This window comes from Cervus canadensis, chromosome 2, assembly GCF_019320065.1.
Source record: "Cervus canadensis isolate Bull #8, Minnesota chromosome 2, ASM1932006v1, whole genome shotgun sequence".
Taxonomy (NCBI): Eukaryota; Metazoa; Chordata; class Mammalia; order Artiodactyla; family Cervidae; genus Cervus; species Cervus canadensis.
The window spans coordinates 114,681,819-114,708,936 of record NC_057387.1 but is presented as its reverse complement, the minus strand read 5'-3'; the positions used below and the strand labels follow the sequence as shown (position 1 = coordinate 114,708,936).

Genomic DNA, 27,118 nt, shown 5'->3' with positions numbered 1-27,118 from the left:
GGACACAGGCCCCTGGCCTGAAATACTGCTGAGCCACGACCCCCCCCAGGGAGAACACCCATCTCCCCCAGGGTGCACCCCTTCCACAGCCAGGGGGCCCTGGCCAAGCAGGGGGCCTCCAGCCAGCCGTGGCACTGGGGGTCGGGCTCGTGGCCCCTTCGAGGCGGGCTGAGGGCGGACTGCAGCCCAGGCCTGTCTCAGCCATCCAGTCCAGTGGAGCCACGGGAGCCCTGAGTCAGCCTGTGTCCGGCTCGTCCAGGTTCCATCCGAGTGCACCTGCTCCTGCCAGAAAAACAAGGCAAAGCCTCCGGAAGTATAGACAATGAAGTCTCCTCCCCACCGGACCCTACCTCCAGACCCTCCGCAAAATGAGTCCCCACCACGGTCTCCACGCAGGAGGGTTCTGTTGGAACCAGTGTCCAAGGGCCCGCGTCCTTTCTCGGAAGCAGCGGTCTGTCCCCTCCTCTCCCCAAGGGCCTCAAGGGCCACACTTGCCTCCTCCTCAACAGGTGCAGGGCCAGCGACCAGCTGCTGACTGACCCCAGCTGCACACAGCGCTCCACGCATCGCCTGGGGGCACGGCCCACCGCCATGTGTGCCCGTGTGCCGTGTGCGTGCCCGTGTGTTCTCTGTGTGTGTATACAGGTCAACACTGCAGGGTGAGCCCCAGTGGCAAACTGCAGGGCCAGTGGTTGCCGCTTCACTTTTTGACATTCGGGCAGACCAGCTTTGTCCTATAAGAAAGCAGGGGTTTCCCCTGCCATTTGCTCCCTCCCACCCGAGTCACTAAGCCACCTTCTCAAAGCCCCATTGTTACTATAGCAGAAAATGCCTCCAATTGTTAAGCCTTCTAATAATTCATGCATTACTCTAAATCTCCAAAATAAACTTGCTGAGTCCTAACACTTCTTATAGGAGGTCTCTCTGCACCACAAAGGCCCCCACTGCACATTGCAAACAGGACCTGACCGCCTCTGGCAACTTTAGGAAGCCAGGAGAGGCCACATCTCAGGGGCCTGATGAGGCGGGCCTCCCAGTCACACAGTGGGAGACGGGGGACATGGCGTGGGGCCAGGGGCCGGGGCAGGGATGCCCCCACACACACAGGTGGTCAGGCCCCAGGGCACTGACATTCCGGCGCTCAAGAACACAGTACATGGGCCCTTCACCCAGCTTGTGAGGCCACTTTCCTAGGAACAAAAGGGAGGAGAGGATCCTGGTTAATCACTTTTATTGGAAGCTCACTGCACCAGAAGGAAGGAGAGTCCAGCCTCTCAGACCGTCTCCAAGCCCCAGCAGCTGCTCCAGGGGACCAAGGTCAACGGGGGAGCACCTGCTCGGGGTGACAGGATGCCTGTGGCTGGCAGGGCTTCTCACCCGGCACTACTGACGTTTGTGGTCAGAGCAGAACCGGAAAGACATCTCCATGGACGCGTCACAGCAAGTGCAAGAAACGGGTGGCTGGCTTCTGAACTGCCAGGCCTTCCAGCAAACAGGGACATGACACACCCAGGGCAGGGCACACCCATCCCTCTGGCTCAAAGGGGACCGGCTGTTGTCCAGAAAGTGCCCCATGTCTCAGCTTTGCTGGTCAGAGCGTGAATGGACCCACCTCAGTGCCCCGTTACCCACGTGGAGTTCATTCCCTCTGCCTGGGGCCCCTCAGAGGCTTGCGCTGAGTGGGGGGCCAGTGGTAGGACCGCGCTCTCAGGGATGTACCTCACAAGGCGGGATCCCACAGGCCACAGGCAAGCAGGGGTGACCTGGTCGACTCTGAGTGGGCAGAACTGTGCGCCCACCCAGCCTGTCCAGGACTTGCGGAGGCATGGAGTGTCTGTCCAGTGGGCAGGCAATAGTGGACAGGCGGCCCTCTGCATTCGGCCCACCCAACAGAACAGCGGGGCTCCAGAAGATTCCTGCCAAGAGAGCCATGTGTCCTGGGCTTCACGGGGCCAGCTTCGGGCCCCTGGACCAAGCAGCCAGTCGTCCAGCCTGCTGCTGGCTCTGTGGGTTGGAGGCTCTGCAGGCCCACCCCACGGGCAATGCCAAGACCGGATGGAGGCCCCCCGGTCTGGCTGCAAGAGGCCATCAGGCATGGGTGGGCAGCGTCTTGTAGGGGTTCAGGATGCCCTTGGGGTCCAGGAGGGCCTTGAGCTGCCTCATGAGCTGCAGTGCCTCGGGGGGCTTGCTGTAGCCGAGGACATCCTTCTTCTTGAAGCCCAGGCCGTGCTCAGCACTGACGCTGCCCCGCTGGCCCGCCGTCCACTCGTACACGTAGGGCTCCAGGGTGCCCAGCAGGGATGCGCTGAAGGTCTCAGCCGTCACGTTGAGGTGCAGGTTGCCGTCCCCTGGAGGAGCAGGGATGCGCAGGTCAGCGGGGCCTCCTCTGCCTCTTGAGGCCCTCTCCTCCCCGAGGCCCCTTCCTTCCCCAGGCCCCCCACTTCCAAGAGCCCCCATCCCCGCACTGCCCCCCTTCACACCACTGGCGACTACCTGGAGGTGGTCACTGCCCTCCTCTGGGGGTCGCGGTGCCCCTAGCTGCACACACGTGTCTCTCCAAGTTCTCCCCAGCCCCCACCCCTCCCGCACAGCACCCCCTCCCTGAGGGCTCCCACCTGAGATGGACACACATCCGCCCAACCTGCATGAGCCCGGCAGGACCACCGAGACCGCCGCAGACCTGGGTCTTCCAGCACCCAGGAGGCTGCTAACCAGGTGACCTGCAGCCTCTAACCCAGTGACCTTGGACCTCTGACCCTGTGACCTGGGGCTTCTTATGCCCCCTCCTCCCATGCACGTCTGTCAAATGTAGGGAGCAAACCAGGGTCCCCTCTCCCACCAAACGTGGTTCCCACAACACACCCAGGGTGAAGGCTCTGCAAACAAGGGAAGCAGTGCGGAGAGAGGAGCTGGGCTCCATTAGTACTCACAGCACATCCACACAGCAGCCCCCTGCGTGGGCCTGCGGGGTCCACACAGCCCCGGGGCCCACCCCGCCCCCACGCCAAATTCCCTCCAACTCAGCCTCCAACAATTCCCACAGATAAAAGCCTAAGACACACACACACCCCACACAAAGCCTAAGACAAAAATCACAAACACAAAGAAAAGAAACCATGATGACCAAGACCCACAAAGACCTGCGATCCAGTGATTTCCAAAAACAGAAAATAAATGCTTCATGTGTTTAAAGAAATAAGAGAGAGAAAATATAAAACATGGACCAGAAAGCTTTTAAATATCCAGGCCAATCTAGAAATGAAAAAGATGGTCACTGAAATGTCAACGAGCAGAGAGAGATGTAGCAGGATGGAAAACAGACAAGCACGCAGAGAACTGGGACCACGGCCGGCAGAGACGGGACGCATCCTGAGCCCTCGGGGGACACTCCGGGGGGCGGGGATGGGGAGACGTATCCGCAGGGACAACTGGGGAGCGGTGTCTGAAGGCAAAGCCCACGGACTCCAGCTGACAGACACTGACCCACCTAAACAAAGCTGAGAGAAGCCAAGGAACCCCGAGGACAAGGATTTCCTTCCGTAGAGCACCACTGGCCCACAGCTACCTGCCAACAGCAGTCAGCGGTGCCTCCACTCTGCAGAGAACCGGACTGTCAGACCAGAGTCTCAAAGTTCACTGGGGAGAAACCGCTCAAGAGCAGAACGCGTACATTTTCAGGCTAACAAAATCCATGACGTGATGTCACCTGCCTTCCCGGCCCAGAGGAAACTAAACGCAGGGCTGTGCTACCAGGTCAAAGATGGACCACCAGTGTGGGTGAGTCTGGTCAATCACCAGCTCTCACGGCAGTAACAACAGCACTGCCGCTAGGGCTAGGAAACATCACGGAACTGGAACACACTCCACACACAGCATGCGACCAGGAGCGGATGATAACACCCAAGGGGCAGGGCCCCAAGGCCCCTGCTCCGAGGACCGGTCAGGCTCTCAGGGAAACAGGGGTGTCCAGAGGGTGGGGGACAGAGAGCTGACCATAAGGAACTGGCCCAGAGGACTGTGGGGAGTGGTTAGCCCAGCAGGTGGACACCCAGAAACGAGCTGACGCTGCAGCTCTGGTCCAAAGGCCCCTTCCGTGGGGTACGTCTGTGTCCTGTGGTCCAGGCCTTCAATGATCAGGCAAGATCCTCCCACATGGGGAGGGTGACCTGCTTTATTCAAGCTCTGTGGCTTTAAATGCTAATTTCATCTTAAAACTATCTTCACAGCAATATTCAGATTGACGTCCGACCAAGCATCTGGGCACACGGCCCAGCCAAGCTGACACACAGGCCAGCACACTGCTTAGGAAGAGGGTCACAATACTGATTAATCTCCAACTCTTTTAAGGTAGGACCACCCTGATAACTTTGCAGGAAGAAATATCAACAACCTCAGACATGCAGATGACACCATTCCGATGGCAGAAAGTGAAGAGGAATTAAAGAGTCTCTTGATGAGGGTCAAAGAGGGGAGTGAAAAAGCTGGCTTAAAACTTAGTAAGATCATGGCATCTGGTCCCATCACTTCATGGTCATTAGAAGGGGAAAAAGTAGAAACAGTGACATTTTATTTTCTTGGGCTCCAAAATCACTGCGGATGGTGACTGCAGCCATAAAATTAAAAGATGCTTGCTCCTTGGAAGAAAAGTTATGACAAATATAGACAGTGTATTAGAGATCAGAGATCACTTTGCTGACAAAGGTCCCTATAGTCAAAGCTATCGTTTTTCCAATAGTCATGTACAGATGTGAGAGCTGGGCCATAAAGAAGGCTGAGTGATTGTCAGGAAGCATTTAACAAGAGGCTTCCTGTGTGCTGTTTTGGATCTGTCAGGAACCCTCTGGCCCTTATTGATTCCTGAATATTCAGGAATTAAGAGGAGAGGCACACCTTTCCCCGGGCTGAGGAATCCAGGCATTTCTCCTTACGGTGATAAGTACCCTCTTCCTTTTTATGAGCCATATGGTAAAAGGTGATTGTTTGCAACTCTCTCTTTGATAGGGATCGTCTTATGTTTTCTAAGTCTGGAATTTTAATCTTTATCTTTGCTGAGAATAACTACAGTATATATGCCCACGCCACGTTGATTAAAACACCTTTGCTCCATCAGAGCTTGGGTCCCCGTGTCTTTCTTCCTTTCTATTCTTTCTCTTTCTCTATTTCTGGCTAATTCCTTGGAGCGCGGGCTTCTAAGACCCTCTTGAGAAGGCACCCTGTGCCTTCACCCACTCGAGAGGGCGCCCGGTGCCTACGTGCAGCAGCGCGAGCCCTAAGAACAGGGCTCTATTGGCTTTCCGCGTAAACCAGGGGACATCAGCCGCTTTCTCTCTCTTACTCTCCGGGCCACCAGGTTCCGGTCCATTAAAGGACCAACAAGTGATGAAAAACTGGTGCTTTCAAACTGTGGTGTTGGAGAAGACTCCTGAGAGTCCCTTGGACTGCAAGGAGATCCAACCAGTCCATCCTAAAGGAAATCAGTCCTGAATATTCACTGGAAGGACTGATGCTAAAGTTGAAACTCCAATACTTTGGCCACCTGATGAGAAGAGCTGACTCATTGGAAAAGACCCTGATGCTGGGAAAGATTGAAGGCAAAAGGAGAACGGTGCAGCAGAGGATGAGATGGTTAGACAGCATCACCAACTCAAACGACATGAATTTGAGCAAACTCCAGAAGATAGCGGAGGACAGAGGAGTCTGGCGTGCTGCAGTCCAGGGGGTCACAAAGAGTTGAACACAACTAAGCAAGTGAACACCACCACCACCCAGATGAAGATACAATTCTAGGGCTACTGCTGAAAGAGCAGATAGGCATAATTTCTTGTTAGTAAATGGAAACAAACTCTATGAGAAAAAACACCAACCAAAAGAAGGTAATTCAGTTCAGTTCCGTTCAGTCACTCAGTTGTGTCTGACTCTGCGACCCCATGGACTGCAGCACACCAGGCCTCCCTGTCCATCACCAACTCCTGGAGCTTACTCAAACTCATGTCCATCGAGTCAGTGATACCATCCAACCATCTCATCCTCTGTCGTCCCCTTCTCCTCCCGCCTTCAATCTTTCCCAGCATCAGGGTCTTTTGCAATGAGTCAGTTCTTCTCATCAGGTGGCCAAAGTATTGGAGGTTCAGCCTCAACATCAGTCCTTCCAATGAACACCCAGGACTGATCTCCTTTAGGATGGACTGGTTGGATCTCCTTGCAGTCCAAGGGACTCTTAAGAGTCTTCTCCAACACCACAGCTCAAAAGCATCAATTCTTCAGTGCTCAGCTTTCTTTGTAGTCCAACTCTCATATCCATACATGACCACTGGAAAAACCATAGCTTTGACTAGACAGACCTTTGCTGGCAAAGAAGGTAATAAACCAGACTAAAAAATGTAGAACAAATGAGGGAGAAATAGAAGGCCCAAAGTCAGACCAATCCAGGTCACCGAGTGACTACAGTCTCTGTAAATGAAGGGTAGCAAAACATGCCACATCAAACCAGGCCACGTTGGCATAAGGATTATTCTGAGCTGGAGGCAACTGAGAAGAAAGAGACACAGAGTAGCCCCCTGCCCTCCATGCACCCGGAAGCAGGACGAGAGTGTGTAAAGGCGTCCCCAGGCCCCGGCAAGGGCAGGGTCACCACCCAGGACAGCTCCAGGACAGCTCCTACATGAGGCTCATGTCCACCAGGTTCCTGTGTATTTATAAACCTTCCCACAATTTGCCCCTGAACGTCCGTCCTCTTCCTTCATCCACACTGTCTCCAAAGAGGTACTGTTCTTTGCTAAAATGCCCTACAAGTCGAGCTACCTGAAACTGAGCAGGACCCCGCGGGGTCTCTCTGTTCAGCCTCCGTGACCTTCGCTGAGCTCCAAAGGGCAGACTGGAACAGGGCTCATCAGGGAGGGGGAGGGGTGCAGAGACAGGGAGGAGGAGCCAAGAACAGAGCGGCCTCGGGCGGGTCCTGGCCGTGAAACAGGGAAAGGGGCAGGGCGCGACCTTTAATAGAACGAGACTGCTGGGATTATCAGAGCCAGACGGGCCCAAGATGGCGATGAGTCAACCTCCACTAGACCCTGGGCCTCAGTACATGTCATCGTAACAGGTCAGCATGCCAGGGCCAAGGCCGACCCACAGAGACCAAGAAGTCGGCCATGATCCAATTTCTGGAAACCTCCGCCTCGCCCCCAAAGCAGCTGGAACAATCCTCCCACTCATTAGCTTATGAAATTACTCGCCTAATAAACACTGGCCACCCCATAAACGGGGTACTCTCACCTTCTGAGATGGTGAGTGTGTCTCTCTCTAAATAAACCCGCTTCTTACCGACTATTTTATCTCTCACTGAATCGTTTCTCCAACAAGACATCAAGAACCTGAGCATCATTAAGTCCTGAGACCAGGTGTGCGATCTTAGTTAAAAGACCATGGGTGGACTCCCCTGGTGGTCCAGCGGTTAAGACTCTGCCTGCCAACGCAGGGGACGTGGGTTTGATCCCGGGTCCTAGAAGATTCCGCATGCTGCAGGACAACTAAGCACCGCCACTCCTGAGCCTGTACGCTCTAGAGGCGCCCTTAGAGTTGTGCTCTGCAATAAGAGAAGCCCCTGCAGCAAGAAGCCCACTGTCCACCCCTGGAGAAAGTCCACACGGCAATGAAAACCAAGCACGGCCAACAGTAAGTCGACAGCTTTTAACCGTCACACGCGTGTTGCATGCTTAGCTGCTCAGTTGTGGCCGACTCTGCGACTCCATGGACGATGTTTAGCTCACTCCTCTGTCCCCGGGATTCTCCAGGCAAGAACAGTGGAGTGGGTTGCCAGGCCATCCTCCAGGGGGATCTTCCCGACCCAGGGATGGAACCTGTGGCTCCTGCTCCGCAGGTGGATTCTTTACCACCAAGCCACTGGGAAAACCCAGAAGTCACATAGCACATGTGAAAAAAATTTTAAAAAAAAACAAGAAAGAAAAGGTCATGGACTTTGGCTGCATTGAAGTCCCTGCCCCCACCACATGGGTTCAAGTCCCAATCTAAGGTGCGTGGTTTCAGCTGCACCTCAAGGGACGCACATGACAGTATCTTTGAGCTTTACAGAACTAAGCGCCCCCATAAGTGCAAGATGTCAGGTTGTTCATTCCACAGAGGATCCCAGTTTGCTAATCTGGAGAAGCTCAGGAGACATGTGAGGCCATGCTAAAGGAATTCAGGCCCTGCTCACACCCTGATCTTTATCATCCAGCAGGCTAGGGGAGTGCAGGCCCTGCTCACAGCCTGATCCCTATCATCAACCGCGCCCTGCACGATCCCCATAAACTCCTCACCAGATCCTCCCGGCTTGGGACAAAGGTTGGCGGCAGGAGCCCACTGTGTCTCCCCTGCCTGGCAAAGCAATAAATCTACTTTGTATTACTTCATCCCAAACCACGCCTCTGAGATTCGACCTGGCACCGGTGCACAGAGGCCGAGCTCTCAGCCTCAAACTGACAGCCCAGATCTCCACCTGCAGAAGCTGCTGAGGCACCAGGAGAAGGGAGCCCGCCCTCTGTGGGGGCAGGGGGCTCGCTCAGCCGCTGAGAGCCAAGCGGGCCCCAGCAACCGGCGGCGCAGAGGGCGGGCTGGGTCCAGGGGCCTGCTCTCAGCCCCGGCAAACGGCCGGGGAGGCTGGCGGCGCCCCGGGCAGGGGCCACACTTCCACAAGCGGCGCGCCCCACCCAGTCCTCTGCCCCCACAGGGCCAACAACAAGCCCATGGTCTTCAAGTGGACGGAAAACTCCCGCATGTTTGCAAGTTAAAACACACAGTTCTGCCCACCTCACGCGTCAAAGAAGCAATGACGAGGGAAATCAGAAAGCATTCAGAGCCGAAAGATGATGAGAGTGCCCTCAGATGGCGGGGGAGCACCCAGCCAGCGGCAGAGATGGGACAGAGGGAGGCACCCGGGTGTCCCCGACCCACTCCTCTGCAGAGGGGTGGCATCGAGCGCCCAGGGGAGCGGATGCCCGGAGTGGGCTGAAGTACCGGGCGTGCAGGGCCAGCGCCTCGGCCAGAGGACACAAGGACCTGGAGCCAGGTCTGGCCCCGCTGACTCCTGCGGGCGTTCCTGGATGCTGCCAAGTCTGAGGAGGCAAGAACCAGGTACTTCTTAAAACCAGCAAACACCACCTGTGTGCTTACATGGAGGGAAACTGAAGTACACTGAAGAGCAGAAAGGCTGAAAGTCAGAGAGCTACGTGTTTAGGTATGAAGTCAGAAGAGCAGTGGTGACGCCTGAAGGTGAAGAATAAAGAGCAAGGAAAGCAGGAAACAGAAAACCCACAAGGGAAAAGACCAGCAAGGCCCAGCGCTGACTCTGGAGAGACTGAGATCGACAGCACCCGAGCAGGAGAGAAAGCGGTGTGGACGGGGCGGCCATCTGCTCCAGTCACGAGGGCCTGGCCGTCAGCCCCTGCGCCCACAGCCCTGTGCGGAAACCCGGACGCACCCCGGCCCGAGACAGGTGAGGGCCACGCAGAATGCATGATTACCATGAGCCCTGACCCCGCGCCTCCCCCCGCGCCTCCCCGTACGAGCCCAGACTCCCGCACCTCCCACCGCAGGCCCAGACCCCCGCGCCTCCCCCAGCGAGCCCAGACCCTGCGGCTCCCGGCACAGAGAGCACTGAGGTCACTGCCGTGGGATGCCTGGCTTTTGTGAGGAGCACTGATCCTTCGTTGTTTGACTACGCAGGTTTTTCTGTCCCCAGCAGAAAGCCCCTACGTATCCTGGCTCCTCCCCTGCCTCCGTGAGCAGGCCCTCTGCACCATCGGAGAGCCGGCTCCCCACCTAGAGCTCTCAGTAAGGTCCCAAAGAAAACAACTCACAACCTTTGGGTTGTACAGAGATAAGAAACAATCCAAATCCAGAGTTAAACAGTCCCCTTCCGCAAGTGCTGGACACGGCACAAAGAATAAGAACCATGCGATGCCAGAACACTCAGAATCTTAGAAGAGACAGACAAAAGGCCAGAAAAAAATGAACAAAGTCAATTCTGAAGAAAAGGAACACTGGCAGAGTCCTGTAGTCATTAAAGAAACTGCCCCCCCAAAAAAGTCACCCACAAAAACCTTCGGGCCCAAGTGCCTTCACCTGCAAGTTGTACTCAGCATTCACAGAGGAGGAATTCCAACCTGCCAGACGCTTCCCGAGACGACCCCCAGGTCGCTTTATGACTGACCAACCTCCAGCCTGGACAGGGAACCTGACAGTGTAGGGCTGAGGAGGTCCTCCGCGGGGTCAGTCAGTGGGCTCAGACAAGACACAGAAAGGGTCCGGTCCATGCTGGGCTGACCCGGAGACACAGACCCACTCGCCCCAGGTCCAGAGAGATGAGCCCTGCAGGGGGTCAACGGGAAACGGGAGCCCGGCACCCGGGCAGACGCAGCGAGAGCATTTGGGAAATTCAGCAATCAGGCTCAATTTCCAGAGTGGAATTCCTCCACGTGACACATTCAGGGCCCCCACACACAGTCCTGGGAGGCGGAACTGGGCCCACCTTACGGAAAGGACAGCGGAGGCCCCAGGCAGACGCCGCCCCACACCCAGGAAGAGACGGGGCTTTGAGACACCTGGTCCCGAAGGCTGCTGAGAATCAAGGGGGATGAAATCGCTCCTTCCTGTGAATCAATAACTTATAAGTGTGACTCTTCTGCACACAATAATGACCGGAACTGGTTTTAAGATCCTTTCATCTGGAGGGAAGGCAGGGTCAGAGCTAATCCTCAAACACGAGACCCCCCGTGATCAGGCCAGCCCCGCGCCCCAGTCAAGCCCCAAGCCCACGCTCCCAGGGCGGGCCTTCCTGGGATGCCCCAGGATGCCCCAGGCATGCCCCCTGCCCCGCGGGCTGCGCTCACCCAGGTGGCCATAGCCCACCACGCGCTTGGCGCTCGGGCCGAGTCGGGCACGCAGGTCACCCACAAGGTCGTAGAGCCTGTCCAGGGGCAGCGAGAGGTCGTACTTGTACACATAGCCGTCGTGGCTCAGGGCCTCGGTGATCCTCTCCCTGAGTGCCCACAGCATCTGGAGGGGGAATGGGCACCGTCACCCCAAGCAGGCAGAGCTGCGGGGTGACCCCGAGGTCGGGAGGGAACCTCCAGGTGACAGAAACGTCCCGTGTGGTGACAGGGACGCGGCTTCCGTCCGAGAATCCACACTGGACGGGCACCCTGGACGCAGCTGGGCAGCCCCTGGCAGCAGACACCCAGGGCCCCTCAGGGACAAGCAGCACTGACCCTGTGACCTGGGATCGGCCGGGCAAGGTGGGGGTGAGGCCGACAGAGGGGCACCCCCGGCCCGGGGATGCCGGGGACCTCACCACGGCCCCACACCCTTCCCAGGGCCCCACGACATCCTTTCCCGTCACAGACAGATGGGAGGGTGTCCCCAGGCCTGTCCCGTCTCGTCCCCCCCATCCTCCACGTCCCCCCACCACGTCGCGGGAAACCTCGAGACGAGGCAGCTTTCCGGGTAAGGGAAAACTTCACTTCTTTCATTTCTTTTTTAACAAGCCCACGGTGCAGTAATCACCCCTAAGTAAGGAACAGTTCCTCAGCAGCACGGATACCCAGCGGGCGTCCGCATTTCCCCAGTCGCTCAGCACCGTGGGTCATGCCCTTCCCGCGCCTGGGCGCCCCAACCATCATCCTGGCCCGATGCTCCCCCCGCGCCTGGGGCCCGCCACATCCCTGCACGGGCGGCCTGAGTCCGGCAGCCCTGCCCGCCCCGCACGGCCTCCTCAAGCCCTCACGTCCCGGCATGGCCACAGAGCTGCAGGCCCCTTGTCCGCCCTCCCCACCCACTGCTCCAAACCCACTCTCTCTAGAACATTCCATCTGCAATGCCTCTGTGCCCTGCAGAGTTGACGCTGCTCCCCCAGCCCACCCAGGCTCAAACGCCCCTGACCCCACCCCGTGTCACCGCCAGGCCCCGGACGCCAGCGCTTGAGGACAGGGCACCAAGGCAGGCAGCGTGGCCCCTGGGGTGGGACTCACTCTGGCCCTGAGCTGGGAACACAGCCACCCGCCCGCCCCGCGCAGCAGCCTGGAGCTCGGTGCATCCAGATGGAGCCAGGGCCGCTGGAGCTGGGCCCCCGTCAGGAGGCCGGACGTGTGCCCGGCTCCTGTGCCCGGAGGGGCAGGGCCCAGCTCTCAGGCCCGAGGCCCAGTGCTTCCTCTTTCCCAGGCAACAGAGTGCATTTAGGGGGAAACAAGGGAAACATGGGAGGCAAGCCCCAGCACTGGGCCCTGGTGGGGAGAGGACGCACCGCCCCCAGGACTCAGCCCCGAGGACACAGCCCCCATCCCCCCCAGGACTCAGCCCCCATCCCCTCCCAGGACACAGCCCCCATCCCCCCCAGGACACAGCCCCCATCCTCCCCAGGACACAGCCCCCATCCTCCCCAGGACACAGCCCCCATCCCCCCCAGGACACAGCCCCCATCCCCCAGGACACAGCCCCATCCCCCACCAGGACACAGCCCCATCCCTCCCCAGGAAACAGCCCCCATCCCCCTCAGGAGACAGCCCCATCCCCCAAGGACACAGCCCCCATCGCCCCCAGGACACAAGCCCCCATCCCCCCAGGACACAGCCCCCATCCCCCCCAGGACAGCAGCCCCCACCCCCCCATCCACAGCCCCCATCCCCCCCAGGACACAGCCCCACACAGCCCCCATCCCCCCCAGGACACAGCCCCCATCCTCTCCCCAGGACTCATCCCCATCTCCCCAGACTCACCCATCTCCCAAGGCACAGCCATCCCCACCAGGACACAGCCCCATCCTCCCCAGGAACACAGCCCCATCCCCGCCCAGAGACACAACCCCATCCCCCCAGGACACAGGGTTCCCCATCCTCCCCAGACACAGCCCCATCGCAACCAGGACACAGCCCCCATCCCCCCCAGGACACAGCCCCCATCCCCCCCAGGACACAGCCCCCATCCTCCCCAGGACACAGCCCCCATCCCCACCAGGACACAGCCCCCACCAGGACACAGCACCCATGCCCCCCCCATGATCACAGCCCATCCCCCCAGACTCAGCCCCCATCCTCCCCAGGACACACCCCTCCCCACAGGATCAGCCCCATCCCCCAGGACACAGCCCCCATCCTCCCCAGGACACAGCCCCCATCCTCCCCAGGACACAGCCCCCATCCCCACCAGGACACAGCCCCCTGGACTCAGCCCAGCAAGCCCAGCCTCACAGGAAGGAGCGGACAGAGCGGCTAACAGGAAGGTGGAGGGTCACCAGGACGGGGAGCAGGACTGAAATCACGGGTCAGGAGGTGAGGGCCATCTGGGAGCCCAGAGCGGAGGGCCAGGTGGGAACAAGAGGGGTGGCCGGGCCCTCTGCCCCAGCCCCTGAATGGCAACCGTGGCCCCCCCAGCGCCCACGCCTGCACGGTGACAGCAGCCTCCCCCCGGCCAGGCCCACCCTCCTCACTCTCTGGTGAAGCCCCTCCCACGGAGCCCCCACGCCCTGCCCAGCCACCCCCCAGTCCACAGACCCTGACACCAAGTGCATCCCAGCGGGGCGGCCGGTAGGCGGGTCCCCAGCCGCAGCCCCTCTCACTTCAGCGCATGGGGGGCATCGCCCACCTTGATCCTCCTCTCGTCGCTGCCCAGGGTCCCGTCGGTCACCAGCCCTGAATCCAGCACCTGCTCCAGGAAGTGGCCCAGCTTCTCAGCGTCGTGCCCTGGCCCGGAGCCCGCAGTCTCGACGAGGACATAGAAGGGGCTTTCTGGAAGGGCAGGGGCAGGGAGAGCAGGGAGCGGCGGTCAGGGGAAGGCTGGGGCAGGACCGCCAAGGCCAGGGGGTTCCAGCACCTCCTCACACACCGGGGTCACCCACAGAGCAGCCACTGGCTACTGCAGCTCAAAAACAGGTCTTCCACTGTAAGACAGACAGTGCCCCCGGAGACAGGGCAGAGCCGGACTGCTGGGGCCGGGACCGCGCCGTGGAGGGCAGGGCTCCTCTCATCAAACTGCAGGGTGAGCGGAGGCGTGGTGCCTGTCGAGGTCGATGACTCCCCGGGGGCGCTCTGTGCATCCAGGGGCCCTCCACCCCATGAGAGACTCCCCACTCACACCAGGGACCTTCCCACCCCCACCCCAAGGGACCCTCCACTTCTGCAGGCCCTCACACACAGAGAAGATGCCACGTGAGGACCCTCACCAGAACCCAGCCCCCGTGGAGCCCTGGTCCTGGACTGGCAGCCTCCAGGATGGGGGAAATTGGTGCCCTATGCTGAGGGCTATGGTTCTGGAAGGGCGGTCTGGGGTGAGACCAGGACCACCTCCTCTGGTCAGTTTCAGGAGTGAGAGGGCCAGGACCCGCAGCTGTGTGGGTTTACACAGATGCACACAGCGCATGGACTCAAGAACCAGGCGTGACGAGCTCGTCGGCTAAATCAGAACGAGCTGGCTGAGCTCCGGGGGCCAGCACGTTGTGGGGGGATACTTCTCCCAGCTGAGGAGCCGGCGGAGGGTCCTGACTGCATCTGGCTGTTCCAGAGACCCTGCAGCTCCAGCACAACTGCCAGCATCTGACCCAGCTCTGCAGGGGAAGGGATCTCAGGGAGAACCCTGCCCTCAACAGCGACGGGGCCACCAGAACCGCTGCACTCCCTGCCACCTCCACTCTGCGGACAGGCTGGAGGCCTGGCACCTTCCATCAGCCCACACGCCAAACGGCACAAAAGGTGTGGCAGGCACTGCCCGCCGGCGGGGACGGTACCTTGCACGGGGCAGGAGAGACCGAGGTGGAGCCTGACCAGCTTCATGCACTCAGCGTCCATGAACTCAAACGCAGACAGGATCTCGCCCAGCATCGCCCTGCAGGTGCGGAAGGTCTGCAGAACCTCAGCAAAGCCCGGACAGCCTGCAACGGGCGTGGTGAGAGGACAAGCGGACTGGCATGCGGACACGGAGCCTTGCCACAGGCCACCTGAGCTGCCCTTCAAGCAGCAAAACCAACCCGCCCTGCCAATGGCCACTTGGAAGTCCGCAAACACACGGCCAGAAACTGGCCCGTCGGGAAGCAACTTGGCTGTGTCTCTGTGACACCCCAGGCCCCACAAGCCACTCAGGGCACATGTCCTGGCCCCCAGCTCTCCGCGGCGGAGAACCAGGTGCCAGAGACAGGGCGCGGACGTCGACGTGTGGGCAGGCAGGGCGGGCCCAGAAGAGCCCGGTGGGCACGCGGGTGTGCTCGGCCCTTCCGGGCAGGGGTTGGGAGGCACTAGGAGTCCCGGGGAGGGCAGGGAGGAGGGTCGGGGCTGGGACCCACTCTGTGGGGCCAAGGAGCAGCCGGGGGCGGCCTGTGAAGCCCAGCAAAGGGAGCTGAGCAAACTGGAGACAGATCAGAGGAAAGCTTCCGGAACGCAACACAGAGAGGGGCTGGAGGGAAACCCGCGCGGCTAAGACACGTGGAGACTGACAGCCCGGAAGGTCCTCTCGTGCGTCTCATCACCGTGCTGGGAGGAGGGGGGGCCGGGGTGGCTGCTGAGAATGGGGTGGAGGGAAGCTTCTGGGGTGGGGGTTTAGGAAGTTCCAGAAAAAAAGAAATGCACTCTCACAGGAGACACACCGGGACCCATAAACAACCAAAGGAAAAGACGAAATATTTAGGTCGGCCAAAGAAAGGGAGACAGCCCCTCAGGGTGGCCGCAGGGGACGCCGACCCGCCACTGCTGACCACGGACCCGTGAGGAGCGCGGCTCCCACAGGATGGGAGACACCAGACGCCGGGGCCGCCTTCCGGGAAAGCGGAGGAGGGAGACGTTCCAGACAGACTCGACAGGAACTCAACACGGACCCCACAGCCACGGGCGTCCATGATGGGAGCAACCAGGATGTGTTCACAGCGCGGGGCCGGGAAAGCCCGCCGCAGGAGCGCAGGAAGGGTGAATGTGAGATTACAGTGATGACCAGCGCGCCGGACGGAATCAGGACAAGACCGCGGGTGGGGGAGCCGTGGGCCGCAGCCTGGCGCGGGTGGACGGGGGTGGGGGAGGAGAGGCACAGCGAGCATCCCCAGGCCAGGGGAGCCGAGAAGCTGCACGGCTGGAGGGGCCCCGACGGGCTCACAGAGACGGTGGTCCAGGAGCAGGGGTGGGGGGCGAGCCACTGGCCCCACCAGGTGGACTAACAGCCCCGAGATGAACAGACGCGGCCCTGGACCTGGCACCAAACACTGCTTCCCTGCGAATCTTACGGCGTGAGTGAGTGAGTGACAGGGAGTGAAAGTCGCTCAGTTGTGTCCGACTCTGTGTGACCCCAGGGACCACAGCCCACCAGGCTCCTCTGTCCATGTGATGCTCCAGGCAAGAAGACTGGAGTGGGTTGCCATTTCCTTCTCCAGAGGATCGTCCCAACCCAGGGATCAAACTCAGCTCTCCTGATTTATCTTCTTTTAGTTTTGCTTCTTTTTGGTCTTTACAGCATAAACTGTTATTTAAGAATGACAAACACCAGCTGGATGAGATGCACGAAGCTCTGGTCCTTTTACAGAATAAAGCACGCCCTGCGCAGACCCCACCGTGCGCACCAAGGCCAAGTCCCGGCCTGAGGGGAGAGGGAGAAGCAGGAGGAACGGGAAGGGCGGCCCACGCGGCTGCAGACAGCCCCCCGCCCGCCCCGGCACAGGCAGTGCCGCCCAAGAACCCCTGGAGGCTGACGGAGGGCGCCTACCCAGGAAGGCCACGTTCACAGCGCTGGGCTTGGGTGGACACAAGACGGACACGGCCGTGATGACCCCCAGGGTGCCCTCCGACCCAATGAAGAGCTGCTTCAGGTCGTAGCCCGTGTTGTCCTTCCTCAGAGACGTGAGGCAGTTCAGGACGGTGCCGTCGGCCAGCACCTAGAGATGGCGTCAGCACTGGCCCCACGCCACCCTGGGGAGGCCAACCCACCCCGTGCACCTTGAGAGAGAGCCCCGGGGTGGAGGAGGGGGGCGGGGGAGCACTCGGGACGGAGAGGGGGGGAGCACCAGGGGCGGAGCAGGCAGCACCTCCAGTGGAGTGGGGGGAGCACCCAGGACGGAGGGGGGAGCACCCAGGACAGAGTGGGGAGCACTCAGAACAGAGGGAGTAACACCTTGGACGAAGCAGGGAACCTGAGGCAGAGCAGGGAAGCACCTGGATGGAGCAGGGAGCACCTTGGGTTGAGTGGCAAGCTCCCAGGACAGAGCAGGAAGCATCTCAGGTGGAGCGGGGAGCACCCTGGGTTGAGTGGGGAGCACCCGGCATGGAGCAGGGAGCACCCAGGAAGGAGCAGGGAGCACCTCGGTGGAGCAGGGAGCACCTTGGGTTGAGTGGGGAGCACCCGAGATGGAGCAGGGAGCACCTGGGTGGAGCAGGGAGCACCTGGGGTGCAGGAAGGCAGGGAAAGGCAGTGCACCAGCACCCCCAGCCCTGCACTCCTCATCCACAGGCACTTCAATCACACGCTCTAATCCTATCTGACTCTCGTTGGGTGAATTCAGTCAGAAGCTTAGTGAAACAACTTGCAAAAGCGAGCAAGTGACTGACAAAACAACAACCTGCAGCCAGAGAACAAAGTTACGGGAACCTTGTGATTTATCAGACGGAAGCGGACCCCTCCTTGGGTAAACATAGGGTCCGGGCTTTAGAAAACCCCTGGGAGCTGTGACGGTGGCCTGACCGGGCTCCTCCGGTCACGAGCCCCTGGAAAGCTGGCGGGCGGAATGCCACCAGTCCAGGAACCTGCTCAGGGCAACAGCTGCCACAGCAGCCCTTCACGGGGGCAGGAGGTGCGTCATCGCCTTGGGGGAAGCCAGAGAGCGGGGTGCTGCGTCTAACCCCCACAGCCCAGGTGGGGCCTAGTGGAGACTAGGCCACACCCCGAGGTGGCCTCCCTACCCACCTGCAGCCCGAGAGGGCAGCACCAGGCCTGGGCCTGCACACCCTGGGTGCCATGCATGGGAGCAAGGGTACACCTGACCTCTGAGCCAGGGGGTCTCACCAGAGACCTCGCATGCTGACCACTGGGAAAGGCCGGCCCCCTGGGACCAACCCAGGAACTGGAGCAGGTCCGGCCAGGTCGCTAGGAGCAGGGCCAGCGCCCAGTAGCAACAGTGTCCCCAGCTCACCACTTCCAGGCCCAGGACTGTCCCCCGCAGGGAGCCATATCGCAGAAACCGCAGGCCGCCCGCGTTGGTGGCCACATTCCCCCCGATGTGGCAGCTGCCCTTCGCCCCGAGGTCCAGAGGCATGACGAAGCCCCGCTCCTCCACGTACTGGCTCAGCGCCTCCAAAACACACCCCGCCTGGCAGACCAAGACCCCTGCCAAGCAAGCAGAGCCCCCGCAGGGGCCCTCAGGCTCAGCTCAGGGAGCCCAGCAGGCCAAAAATCCCAGGAGGGGCGTCTGCCCACCCAGGAACCAGGGCGAGGAGGAAAACAGGTGTGCCCTGTCCCTCCCCCAGGAGATGCCTTTATGAGAAAAGAGGAAAGACCAGTGAGGCCACGTGGGGGGAACACTGCTCACACACACAGGCTCACGCAAGGGAGCAGTGAAAAGGGGTTCCTACAAGGCTGGGGCCCTCAAGTGTGGGTGGGATTCTGTCCCAGGGGACACGTGACAAATCTGGAGATAATCTGGGTTGGAGATGGTGCTGGCATCGAGTGTGGAGGCTGGGATGCTGCCCAGCCCCCCAGTGTCCAGGTGCCCTGGCCAGAGAGCATGATTGGCCCAGAGGTCCTGCCCAAGAGGCACCGACACAGTTGTGGGGCCTGGAGCTTCGAAACCGTGGAGCCCCGCACATGCCCCACAGGCCTCAGGAAGGCTTGGCGTGGCCAGGAGGGGCCGCAGCACAGCTCAAGCCCACGGTGTAAATCTCCCCGAGGACCAAGGGGCCTGGGCTTCTGGCTCAGGCAGAGGGGCGGCTGCTCGTCCCTCAACCCCGGACCCGGGACCCCCCGCCCAGCCCAGCGCCGCAGCCGAGAGGGAAGTCCCGGGAGCAGCCAGCCTTACCTGACACGTCGTGGAAGCTCAGGACCTGGTTCATGAGGGCAGTGGACACAATGATCTCGTCGAAGACCGGCGTGCTGCCGCCCACCATGCCCGTGTTGCCCCCCTGTGGGTTCACGGCCAGGTTCCGCTCGTGACAGTACCTGGGACACGCCGAGGACCAGGGTCAGGGCCCTCTCCCACTCCTCCAGCACCCCGGGGGGGACACCATCAGGGCCGTGAGACCCCAGCCTCTCCCGCCACCAAGCCTCCTGCCGTAGACTCGAGGGGGTGCCTCCTCCGTCCCCACACACGACAGGAGTCTGAGGGGCAAGTGACCCTGGCAAACCGCGGAGGGAGCAGGCGGCCATGGTCTTCCCAGGTCATGGACGAGGCCCGGGCAGCCCTGAGGCGCAGAGTTCCCACTGCCGCCCTCCCTGCTCACCTCAGACAACTGCGGCCCCGGGCACTCGGGGGCCCTCCCACCCCCACCCCACATCTCTGCTCCCCTTCATCCTGCGCTGCCCACCCTTCCCCTGCCCATTGCCCTTCAGAGGCAGGTCAGTCACCAGCAGCACCTCGTCCCCAGTCAGCCTCCTACCGAGCAAAGACCTGAAGGGACCGGGCCCTGATGGGTCAGGATCTGGGCACTGGGGCCCCCCCCAAGAGGGGCAAGCTGCCCACCTGCGTCACATGAGCCACCCGGCAGGCGGTCAGCCTCCAGCCCAAGTTCAGACGGAGCAGGGCCAGGTGTCCCTGCACACACCTCCATGGGACGGCGGGGACAGAGCACTCACGGGCGCTCACCTTCCACGCATCAACAGTGACGTGGAATAGGAATCAGACCACGGGCATTGCCACGTGGAAGGGAAAAGACCATGACATGGGAGATACAATGTGATGATGCTTAACAACCCACACACGTGCAGGAAAGCGCTGAGCTGACAAAACAAAATGTCATCAGTGGTTATCTTCGGAGAGGAAAATTTTGGTTGCTTTTGCAATTTTCTCTTTCTTTATGGCTTTGTATGTTTTCCAGTTTTTCTATAGTAAACACGAGCGTGTAGGGATAGAAAGCATCAAAGCAGACGTTTTTTCAAGAAAAGGCCTGTGCCCGCCCCTGCCCTGGGCGACAAGGCTGCCCGGCGCCCCCTGGAGGCCGCGGGTCCGCTCAGCCTGCTCGGCCCCGCCCTCCCGTCGCCCCGCCCTCCGCTGCTTGGCCAGCCCTCCCCTGCTCGGCCCCGCCCCCCGTCGCCCCGCCCTCCGCTGCTCGGCCAGCCCTCCCGTCCCGCCTGCGTGGCCGCGGGCTCCCCGTGCTCTCGGCCCCGCGCTGGTGACGAGGGAGTGGGGTGGGCACGGCGCCTACCTGAGGATGTGTGCCACCTCCTGGGTCGTCCGGGGCCTCAGCAGCACCTTGCTGGAGCCTGCGGGATAGAAGCCACGGTCACTCAGGTGGGGCGTCCCGCCTCCCGGGAAAGCACGCCCGCCAGCCTCCAGGCCTAGAGCCCGAATCGCTGAGGAGGAGGAGGGCCCGCCCGGCAGCCCGCGGGCCCGGGGACCTTAGCGGCAGGGGCCTGGAGTCCTCCACTGCAAGTGACCGGGTTTCCCAGGGAAGTAACCTGTGTTGTGTGGGGACACCTGAGGCCATATGAACACCCGGCACCCTGCGAGCGGACGCCCATGAGCTTCAGTGTCTGTGAATCATCTTCACCCGAGTCTGTTCTCAGGGAGATGCTTCCTAATGCACCCATTCACCGGCACTCATGAGCCGACCTTCTGCTCCAGGAAGGGGCCTTCTCCACCTCGTGCATTTATAATCTTGGCTATTGATCCACAGCGGTGCAGGCTGTGGACTCTCATTTCTTGGTTATCACAAGTTATTTGATGCCCAGTTGTGACCTTATCTGTTGGCATTCCTGACCACTGCCTCCAAGACAGTGAAGTTTCTCTCTATGCTCTCAGTTTTGCGGAAAGTGCTTTAAGCAGCTAAGAGGATGCAGGAGGACAAGAGGCTGTCTCACACATCTTCCTGCTGCGTCACTGACTTTTACAATGCTCTGAGATCAGGTTGTAGTTTCTACCTTATTTTCTTATTATGAAAGCCATTTCTCATTTGCTTTTCATCAAATGAACCGTGTCTGCCCAGGCAGTTGGCTGTTAGGCCTCCAGGTCCTTCAAGGCAGCAGAGTCCAGGGACCCTGTTCACCCACGAGGCTCCAGTCGGTTTCATTCACTCACTGCGTTTCCCAATAATACCTAAGTGCCCACCGTGTGCCCAGACACAGAGTAAAAACAAAGTTCTCCCGCCCCATGGAGTTACCTTTCTAATGGGGAAAAGGATAAGAAAATGGTCCAAAGTGTTAATAAGGGGAGGCTACAAAGAGAGCAAAGCCCAGAGCAGAGGTCATCGGAGGCAACTCCGGGGAGGCTCCCAGGACAGGAGGGAAGGAGCATCCAGCCTGGAGAGGCTGGCAAGGGAACAGGCAGAAGGGTCAGCCGCACAGGGTCAGGGTGCCCCACCCCCTACTCCCTCCCCACTCCCCACTGCAGCCTCCCTCCCTCTCCGTAGCGGGCCACTCTGACCCAGCCCTCCCCACCCTGCCCGCCACCTGCCAGCAGCACGCCCAGGGCTCCAATGGCCTAACTCCAGTGGGCCCTCCATGGGCCCTTCCGGACCATCCTCTCAGTCGGCCGTCTGCCCCCACCGCTGCGGAGCCTTCCTGCCCCTGCTCTGCTTCCCCTGCAGCCCTCTCTCTCACTCAAGGAGACTCTGGGCTTGAAGAACCGGAGGCACCCTCCTCACCCCACGGCCTCATCTAGGCACGCACAAACCCAGCAGTGCTCCCGGCTCTTGGTCCCCCTGTCAAGTTTGTGTCCAGAGATCTCGGGGTCAGTACACACCACTCGGGGTCAGCACGCACCACCTCGGGGTCAGCACACACCACTCGGGGTCAGCGCACACCACCTCAGGGTCAGTGCACACCGCCTTGGGGTCAGCGCACACCACCTGGGGTCACCACACACCACTTGGGGTCAACACACACCACCTCGGGGTCAACACACACCACTTGGGATCACCACACACCACTTGGGGTCAGCACACACAGCCTCGGGGCTGCTTCCACAGGACCTTGCAGAGCTGACACCTCCTGCCCCACCCTCGGCAGGAGCCTGCTGGTCAGGCCGCAGAGACTTTCTGCTCCAGGACTCAGAGCTGCCTCCTCGAGCCCAGTGGCCCGCAGAACAAGCTGTGCCCAGCATCCACATTGCCCACGGACTGCAGGCCCCCCACGTTCCTCAGGGACGTCCCTCCTGTCTCGGTCTTTGAGACACCACGCTGCCCTGTGCTCGGAAGGGGGCTCTGTGTGGGGCGGGGCTGGATGCCTTCCATCGAGGGTGCCCGGTAGATAAGCCCAGCCGAAGGGCGTCCACCGCCTCCAGCCTCCCCACGGGCAGGGCCATCCCGTTATCTGCGCCTATGCCCCAATTCCACTTGCTCATGACGCTGCACTCTGGTCTGGAGCCTCACTCAGCTTTCCTGCCACCAGCAAGGCCCCCGCCGTGTCTGAGCCAAGAGCCCAGCACACCCTCCACGGCTCACCTTCAGTCTGGACTGCGCTGACTCCAGGCCCAGCCTAAGGACCTGGACACCCAGCGTGTCCTAGCATTTCAGGCTTAAATATGCCATCGTGTTGTAAACTGTCTTCCACATCTTCTTAATATGCAGCAAGAATATCGTGTTGGTTTTTGTAACTAAGTAGGTCACATTATCTCTGAAATCACTTCAGGATATAACACAAAAGTGAAAGTGTTAGTTGCTCAGTCATGTCTGACTCTTTGTGACCCCATGGTCTGTGGCCCACCAGGCTCCTCTGTCCATGGGATTTTCTAGGCAAGAATACTGGAGTAGGTTGCCATTCCGTTCTCCAGGGGATCTTCTTGACCCAGGGATGGAACCTGGGTTTCCTGCACTGCAGGCGGATTATTTACCATCTGAGCACCAGGGAAGACAACACAGGGCCTTAGGAAATCTGCTACCAAGAAGGCGAGCTGGGTCCAGAAGGAGAATCTCCAAGCTGGTGCAGGGGGTGTGGTTGGAGGAGAGGGAGGCTGGGGCGGTCAGGCCACCTGGCAGGGCCCGCATCTTTCCCAAGCAAGCTGCAGAGGGGACAACAGGCCCCCCAAAAGACATGTAGACACCCCACCCTGCAGAACCCACGAACGTGACCTTCCTTGGAGAAAGGGTCCTTACAGATGTAATTAAGTTAAGGATCTAAACTTCAGATCATCCTGATGAGGGTGGTACCCCAATCCAAGGACAGGTGACCTCATAAAAGAACAGAGAGGGAAACACAAGGAGAGGCCGTGTGAGAAGGGACGAGGACTGGACGATGTTGTCACAGCCAAGGTCACCTGGAGCCCCAGGAGCTGGAAGAGGCAGGAGAGACTCTCCACTAGAGGGAGCCCTACCCACACCTGAGAACAGAGAGGAGACACTCCAGTAGTTTGAGCCCAGTTTGCGGTTCCTTGTTACATATTAGCCCAGGCATTAGCTGCAGCCATGAAATTAAATGACGTTTGCTCCTTGGAAGCAAAGCTATGACCAACCTAGACAGCATATTAAAAAGCAAACATTACTTTGCTAACAAAGGTCTACTGAAAGCTATAGTTTTTCCAGTAGGCATGTACAGATGTGAGAGTTGGACTATAAAGAAAGCTAAGCGCCAAAGAATTGATGCTTTTGAACTGTGGTGTTGGAGAAGACTCTTGAGAGTCCCTTGGGCTGCAAGGAGATCCATCCAGTCCATCCTAAAGGAAATCAGTCCCAAATATCCACTGGAAGGACTGACACTGAAGCTGAAACTCCATTACTTTGGCCACCTCATGTGAAGAACTGACTCATTGGAAAAGACCCTGATGCTGGGAAAGATTGAAGGCGGGAGGAGAAGGGGACGACAGAGGATGAGATGGTTGGATAGCATCACTGACTCAATGGTCATGAGTCTGAGTAAACTCCAGGAGTTAGTGATGGAGGCCTGGCGTGCTGCAGTCCATGGGGTCGCAAAGAGTTGGACACGACTGAGTGACTGAACTGAACTGAACTGAACTGAAGCGTTCTGAGGAAGTGAGTAGTAGTTAACCACACACCCACCTCGGAGCAGCTGGGGGGGTGGGGGGGGTCAGCTGTTTTCTCTTAATTTGCAGATGTCCCGCATATGAAAAGTGTCTGTGTCACCACCCACAGCTCCTGCACCCAGTGCTCACCATTGGCCGCCTGGAGTTCAGGCTGTTCGTCAACTCTGCCCACGCCAAGCATTTAGTGTGAACAGACCCTCACTCACCTCGGACCGTCCTCAGCCAGTCCACGTTGGGAGCCTCGAGCTCCTCCGGGTCTGTGATGACCCTGCCAGGGACGATGTGCTCCAGGGAAGCCAGATCGTCCTCAGACACCACGGAGAAGGGAAGCCGCCGCACAGGGTAGCGCTCCGGGGTCAGCGTCACCTCAGGAGCACGGGAGGAGGCCGAGGAGCTGCCTCGTCGAACCAGGGGGCCGGTGCCCCAGACCCCTTGCAGGCCACCCGGCCCAGGGATCTTGGACGGTCCTGCCCACATCCTCTGTCGCATGGAGGCTCCCTGGACGCAGGCTGCCCGCCAGCAGAAGAGCCACACAGGCCACCTGGGCACCAGACGGGGCATCATCACTCCTGCCCTACAAAGTAAGTGATCGGACTTATGACTCTGGAAAAGCACGGAGCTAATACAAGGGAAGCACCTGCAGCGCGGGGAGACAGCTCAGCAGGGCCCAGAAACACACAGTGGCTTCCACGGCTGCGGTGGCAGAGTGAGATTTGGACCACCCGGAAGCGGCAGGCTGGGCGGGGACAAGGGACACGAGGCCTTCAGCTGACGCAGCACGGCCCCGGCAGGAGTCACCCCTGACAAGTTACCAGATGCACACCCCTGGCTGAGGCCACCCCCACCCCTGTGTTAGCTTTAACATCTGTAACAACCTCGCCTCCCTTTCAGCCCCTCTTCCTTCACAAGGAACAAGCAGTTAAGGTGCTATAAGGAACAGATGCCATTTCTCTGGTGCCTCAGCTAGTAAAGAACCTGCCTGCCAATGCAGGAAATGCAAAAGACACGGGTTCAATCCCTGGGTCAAGAAGATCCTTTGGGAAAGGAAATGGCAACCCGCTCCAGTATTCTTGCCTGGAGAATCCCATGGGCAGAAGAGCCTGGTAAACTACAGTTCATGGACTGGGTTCGCACGCAGAGTTGGACACGACTAAGTGCACACATTACACATGCATGTGGTGGTTTAATCTTTAAGTCTTGTCCGACTCTGCGACCCCATGGACTGTAGCCAGCCAGGCTCCTCTGTCCCTGGGATTGCCCAGGCAAGAATACTTGAGAGGGTTGCCGTTTCCTTCTCCTTGGAATCTTCCTGACCCAGGGAGTGAACCAGTGTCTCCTGCATTTGTATTTTACCACGGAGCCACCAGGGAACGAGTGGTTAAAAAAATAAATCTTATGTTTGTGGATATGCTACAAGTTCACAAAAAGCGGGGGGCAGAGGGAAGCTCCTCTGGGCCCCCGCCCTGGGGGACCGGGAGCGCGCACACTCGTCAGGCAGCCCCCGGGGAGGGGAGCGGCGTGGCGCACCGGTGTTCTGGTTGCTTCCAGCTCACCTGGCGCTCAGACCACCTGGGCGGCACGAGGGACAGCGCCCTCGCGCAGGGTCACACCTCCGAGTGACCTTGAGGACACTATCGGAGCCCCTGGGTGCCTGGAGGCAGCAGGCACCGCACCAGAGGGAGTGAGGCTTAAAGGAGGCGCGGACGCCGACCCCACCCCCCACGGTTCAGGGCTGCGCAGGGCAGGTGAGCGGCGAGCTCGGGGCCGGACTCCCGCCGGGGGCCGGGCGCCTGGGGTCACGCCCGTCAGGGGACCACTGGGGGCCACCGGGGACCACCAGGGACCAGGAGCGGTCGCCCCAGCCAGGGGGTGACGACCAAGCGCCGGCGCCCCGGGCACGCAGAGTCACCCAGGCTCGTCCGGAGGGCCCCGGGCGCGCGGCCTGCGCGATCGCGTGACCGGATCAGCCCGGGCGGTGGGATCCGAGGGTCCCGCGGGCGCCCGCCGCCCCGCGACCGCGCGCTTCCGCCGCCCCGGGCCCGCGGCCCTCAGCCCTTCCGCAGAGACCCCGAGCGGCCGCGCGCACGCACTCACGTCCACGACCCCGCCGCAAGCTTCGCGCCGCCGCGGAGAGTGGGCGGGGCGGAGGGACTGCGCCTGCGCCGGAGTCCCTCGGGGACCCCGCCCACTCCGGCCCAGTCCTGTTACTGGCTCCGCCCACTCACGGTCCCGCCCTCTGCCTCGGGCCCCGCCCACCCCGGGCCCCGCCCTTTTCGCCGTGATGCCCGGCTTCATCCAGCTTCCCCCGCGAGGTCAGCTGGCCTTGAGCCGCGTTGGCACCGTCTAGCGTGGTCCCTGCACACGCTCCCACCCCTTCCACGAAGACTGGCCCACGTGTACATCCCGCCTGACCCCAGAGCGTAACTCCGCCCTCCTAAGGGATCCCCAGAGGACCGTGGCTCACCCTCTCAGTTTCGGGGAACGCTGGCACCTAGAGCCCCGGTCCCCTGGCCCCAGCTCTGGAAGAAGGGGAGACATCCCTGCGGGTCAGGAATGCACTGCAGGCAGAGCCCGAGGGCGCCGCGAAGCTGCTGCCCAAGCATCTTCTTGAACAGAACCCCAGTGACTCAAGTGAGGGGGCCTAGGATCTGGGCTGGGTGGCGATCCCACTTAAGGAAGGCCCAGACCACCCCCGGAGGATGCAGAGTCCGCCTCTCAGGACTGCCGCCTCCTCCAGCCCCTCCAGTTTGTGCCCGCCCGGTGCCAGGCTGCCACCCACGGCTCCAGGGTATCTGCTCTGTGGGCCTGTTGGGCTCAGCCAGCCGGGGCACCAGTCTGGGGGGGCTCCCGGCCTGACAGGTGTTTCCCACCCCAGCCACCCAGGGGCCAGCTCCCAGCCACCTCCCCCTCCCCCGGGGGTGCCAGCAGAGGTCTCCTCAGACATCTGAGCCCCAGTTCCATGGGGCTGTCCTTCCCAGCGCT

General features: G+C 60.4%; 1 protein-coding gene across 3 annotated transcripts; it reads right to left on the bottom strand.

Moving 5' to 3' along the window:
• Positions 1-1,214: 1,214 nt before the first annotated feature.
• D2HGDH (D-2-hydroxyglutarate dehydrogenase) lies at positions 1,215-26,297 on the bottom strand. 3 transcript variants are annotated; one of them, XM_043462245.1, is made up of 10 exons: positions 26,231-26,297; positions 24,343-24,710; positions 20,367-20,424; positions 19,025-19,164; positions 18,143-18,336; positions 16,723-16,891; positions 14,768-14,911; positions 13,630-13,772; positions 10,884-11,049; positions 1,215-2,348 (listed from the first exon to the last, which is right to left on the bottom strand). In XM_043462245.1, the coding sequence occupies exons 2-10, from the start codon at positions 24,698-24,700 to the stop codon at positions 2,089-2,091; spliced, it is 1,632 nt and encodes a 543-aa protein (XP_043318180.1). In that variant the 5' UTR covers positions 24,701-24,710; positions 26,231-26,297; the 3' UTR covers positions 1,215-2,088. The 3 variants fall into 3 exon arrangements, with proteins under 3 accessions (XP_043318180.1, XP_043318181.1, XP_043318179.1); XM_043462246.1 differs by having other exon boundaries at positions 26,227-26,254; XM_043462244.1 differs by lacking the exon at positions 26,231-26,297 and adding an exon at positions 25,690-26,220.
• Between the last annotated feature and the right edge of the window lie 821 nt (positions 26,298-27,118).